A 4,335-nucleotide genomic window follows, 5' to 3' on the forward strand; every position below is an offset into this window, starting at 1 on the left:
ACTGAGCGAATGTGAAGCCAGGAACCAGGAGCTTCTTACGGGTTTCCCACATGGGTTCAGGGTCCATAGACTTGAGCCGTTCGCCTCTGCCTTCCCAGGCCAGAATTAGGGAGCTGGATCAGAAATGGAGCAGCCAGGACATGAACCGGTGAGGATGCTAGCGCTGCGGGCAGAGTACTAGCCCGATATGCCACCATTAAACCACCTTTAAGCGCCGATTTCAGTGACATTAAGTGACATTTACAGTTCTGTGTAACCGGATGACACGGTCCACTTGTAGAACCTCTCTATCACCCCAAATTCAGCAGCATCTCCTCACTCTCCCCTGGCCCGCGCCCCTCGTTCTGGCTGGAGTTCTGAGAACGAGGTCAGACGCCTCATGGAAGCAGGAACGTTGGAGTGGGTTTAATTATGTAAGCCTGGAGCCCCCGGCAGATCAGGCTCTCCAGGAGATCCTGGGCACGCGTGGGGGCACACACACACACACACACACACACACACACACACACACACGATAGCACAGGGAGACCAGCAAGGGTCCACTGAGCCTGAAGGTGAGCCAACGCTGTCTGGTTTTTATTTTGGGCTCTGTGGGCAGGTGGACCGCAGCCCGAGGATGGAGTTGGTTGCCTCTCCCAGAGCAACTGATGAGGCTCGGGCCCTAGGAGAATCTGCTCCTTCTGGGACTTCAGAGCATCCAGTACAATAACCCAGACCCCTGCACACCAGCTGCAGGCTGATCCTGGACAGGTGGGAGTTTAACCCTTTCTGCTCCCTGAGGCTCTGGCCATGGCACCCTACCCTCCACCTGGGCTCCACCCCTGGCCTCCTAGGGTGTCCCTGGTGGTGCAGCTGGCGAAATGCCCAGTGCCTAGAGGTGCGCTGCAATGGAGCCCTGGACGACTTCCACCTCTAGCGTGTGTGGGGCAAGCACACAACAGCAGGACCAGCCCCCAGCGGCCAGGGGCTGAAACGCCCCCCCACACACACATCCCCACTCCAAAGCAAGGCAAGCCCAAGGACTCACCCTTTTGTCCTTCCAGACAGCAAGGAAGGTGAACAGCAGGCCCCATGAGCACCCAGAGGGGCCCCCAACGGTGATGGGAAGGAAGTCCCCACCCATCTGGGGCTGCCCCAGCCTAGCCCAGCCCCTGGGCTCTGCAGGCAGTCACAAGTGGGCGCCCGCAGCAGCCGGCATAGAAGAGGTTAATGTACATCTGCCTCCGAATGTTAATGTGTCTAGGTGATGTCAGTGGGAGCCGGGAAGGAGGGAGTGGGGCGAGCAGTTGGGCTTAGAGGCGGCTGAGGCTGCCAGGCTGACGAGGAACCAGGACCCCCTTCCTGACTGCGGGGCTTGGGTCCGGGACAAGGCAGCCCGGCAGGCGCCAGAGGCTGCCGCAGCCCTGCGTGGGTGGACGGGCGCGCAACTCTGGGGCGCCGGCGACCGGGGACAGGCACCTGCACTGGCTGGATGGACCTGCAAGCCTTGCGGCTGTCCACCGGCCCCAATGCCAGTAACGCCTCCGAGGGCCCCGAGAACCTTACCTTGGCCGGTGAGTCCTGGGGGAGGAGGGGAGCCGGCCCTCCCATCCCGCCGGGCATGGGGGAGGATTTCACCCCCGGAGCTGGCCAGTCCGAGTGCTTGGGAAACTTTATTTGAGTTCTTGGGGACCTGGTCTGCAGTCTGCTGTACCCCGGAGGGGAAGAGGGGGCAGGGAGGAGGAGCTGGAGGAGTAGGGGGCAGCGCCCGGGCGGGGGGCGGGGGGACCGGTCAGACGCGGCAGAGGAAGGCTTTCCCGTGAGTGTCGGAGCTGGGGAGGGCGCGGAGGAGGCCTTCGAAGGTACGCCGGTGACCGCCGCCCAGGCTCCTTCACACCCGGTCCGGAGGTTGGGGAGAGGTTGGGGGGAGAGGCTGGGGCAAGCAGAGACTCCACAGCCCAAGGGGGATTAACTTTTCCGGTGAATTAAGCTTCCCGATCTTTCCAACGCTGCCTGCAGTGCTCTGGGATTCCGGCTCTGCGAGAGAAACAGAAGGGAGGCAAAGGGCAGAGAGGTTTGGTGGGCAGGAATGTTCCGCTGCTGGGCTGCCACGCACAGCCCCGTCTCTGCTGCACACTGGAATCCCAGCGTGCAGAGACTGCCACCGGGAAACGCCTGCTAGACAGGCTCACAGTCCCGAGGGCAGAGAGAGGCAGAGGTCCTGCTGGGCTTCCCTGGTCCCCCTCTACCCGCCGTGGTGGGCTTGGCCCCCGGTGAGGCAGTCACAGCAGAGCCACCCCTGAGGCCGTGGCCAGCGTCTGCCTCTGAAAGGAACCAGCAGAGCTTGCCAGTGGGAGAACACACACTAACACAGCATGCACGGGTACGCGTCACAAAACGGGCACAAACGCACTCACGCAGCGCCCAGATGGTCCCACGTGCACACTCAGGCACACTCACACACGTGTACACACACACACGGAAATGAACTTAGGCCTCACACAGTCATGTATGTATACGTTGATGAACACGCATGTGCACATGCTCACACCTGCGGTCTCCTCTTGAGGACTGCAGGGGAAGCCCAAGGACCCCCAGAGCCCACCATGGCACCTGGGCCCCTGCCTTCAGGAGGCCAAGGATGGGGTCCCGCATCCCACAGGTGCTCAGGAGACCCTCAGGGGTGGAGGAGGGCTGAGAAGAGAGACTGAGCAACAGCGGTGGGGAGGGCTGGAAGTGGTGAGGTGTGCTCGCGGCTCCGAGGGTGGGAGGGAAGCAAGAGGCCCAGGCTTCGGAGGTAGCGACTGTTCTGTCCCCAGGGTCGCCGCGGCGTCCTGGCAGCGTGGCCTACATCAACATCATCATGCCTTCAGTGTTTGGCACCATCTGCCTGCTGGGCATCGTGGGCAACTCCACGGTCATCTTCGCGGTGGTGAAGCGGTCCAAACTGCACTGGTGCAGCAACGTCCCTGACATCTTCATCATCAACCTCTCGGTGGTGGACCTCCTCTTCCTCCTGGGCATGCCCTTCATGATCCACCAGCTCATGGGCAACGGCGTCTGGCACTTTGGCGAGACCATGTGCACGCTTATCACAGCCATGGACGCCAACAGCCAGTTCACCAGCACCTACATCCTGACAGCCATGGCCATCGACCGCTACCTTGCCACGGTGCACCCCATCTCCTCCACCAAGTTCCGCAAGCCTTCTGTGGCCACCCTGGTGATCTGCCTCCTGTGGACTCTGTCCTTCATCAGCATCACCCCAGTGTGGCTCTATGCCAGGCTCATCCCCTTCCCCGGGGGAGCCGTGGGCTGTGGCATCCGCCTGCCCAACCCAGACACGGACCTCTACTGGTTCACCCTGTACCAGTTCTTCTTGGCCTTCGCCCTGCCCTTCGTGGTCATCACGGCCGCCTACATAAGGATCCTGCAACGCATGACGTCCTCAGTGGCCCCCGCCTCTCAACGCAGCATCCGGCTGCGGACCAAGAGGGTGACCCGCACGGCCATTGCCATCTGCCTGGTCTTCTTCGTGTGCTGGGCGCCCTACTACGTGCTGCAGCTGACCCAGCTGTCCATCAGCCGCCCGACGCTCACTTTCGTCTACCTGTACAACGCGGCCATCAGCTTGGGCTACGCCAACAGCTGCCTTAACCCCTTCGTGTACATCGTGCTCTGTGAGACGTTCCGCAAGCGCCTGGTGCTGTCGGTGAAGCCGGCCGCCCAGGGGCAGCTCCGCACAGTCAGCAATGCTCATACGGGGGAGGACGAGCGGACAGACAGCAAAGGCAACTGACCCACCCCTCCTGCCACCCGGACACCTCCGAGCCGGGACAGCACGCGTGGTGCGGGTGGGGAAGCCACCCTGGGGATAGTGCAGGTGGGCTGGGAGCGTGGGGTGAGGGTCAAGCTCAGACACCAGGAATGTCCTGCAGGTAAACAGGATGGGATCTGTGAGTGGAACAGAAGCTGAGCAAGTCAGTCAGATGAAGCCTACACCTGTTAGTTTCCAACTGTTCCCCCTCCGCATGCACACACCAACAGAAGATGTAGAAGGCTCCAGATTGGTCTTGTTTAAAGTAGCTGGGGTGCCCCAGGGGAGATGGAGAAGGTGTCACCATAAGGCTCTCCCCCGTGTCTGATTGGAGAGAGGGAAGGTGAGCCTTAATCTCCAGCCAATGGAGGAGGAGAGCTTGGTGGCTCCATTTCATCATCCTTCATCTCGGGGGGGAGGGTGCATGCTTATTTTGGGGGTGTGGGGGCTCTTAGCCCTCAGTTCTCTGGGAGATGCACCATTGGTCGACCCGGAGTGGGTGTGGGTGTGTGTATGTCTATTTGTGGGTGTGAGATGGG

The 4,335-nt window shown here is 61.4% G+C and overlaps 1 protein-coding gene across 1 annotated transcript; it reads left to right on the forward strand.

The window, feature by feature from the left end:
* Window positions 1-1,246: 1,246 nt before the first annotated feature.
* On the forward strand, window positions 1,247-3,818 carry MCHR1 (melanin concentrating hormone receptor 1). Its single transcript, XM_040991279.1, has 2 exons — window positions 1,247-1,553; window positions 2,799-3,818. Exons 1-2 carry the CDS (start codon window positions 1,472-1,474, stop codon window positions 3,776-3,778), a joined length of 1,062 nt encoding a protein of 353 aa, XP_040847213.1. The 5' UTR covers window positions 1,247-1,471; the 3' UTR covers window positions 3,779-3,818.
* Window positions 3,819-4,335: the final 517 nt, after the last annotated feature.

Source organism: Ochotona curzoniae, unplaced genomic scaffold (assembly GCF_017591425.1).
Source record: "Ochotona curzoniae isolate NIBS_2020 unplaced genomic scaffold, NIBS_Ocur_1.0 contig_1014, whole genome shotgun sequence".
NCBI classification, from domain to species: Eukaryota; Metazoa; Chordata; class Mammalia; order Lagomorpha; family Ochotonidae; genus Ochotona; species Ochotona curzoniae.

Excerpts from the sequence above, each read along its gene's own strand:
- MCHR1 (XM_040991279.1), top strand. The coding sequence starts at position 1,472 with ATGGACCTGCAAGCCTTGCGGCTGTCCACCGGCCCCAATGCCAGTAAC. Across the intron at positions 1,554-2,798 it reads CGAGAACCTTACCTTGGCCG|GGTCGCCGCGGCGTCCTGGC; the intron begins GTGAGTCCTGGG and ends TTCTGTCCCCAG.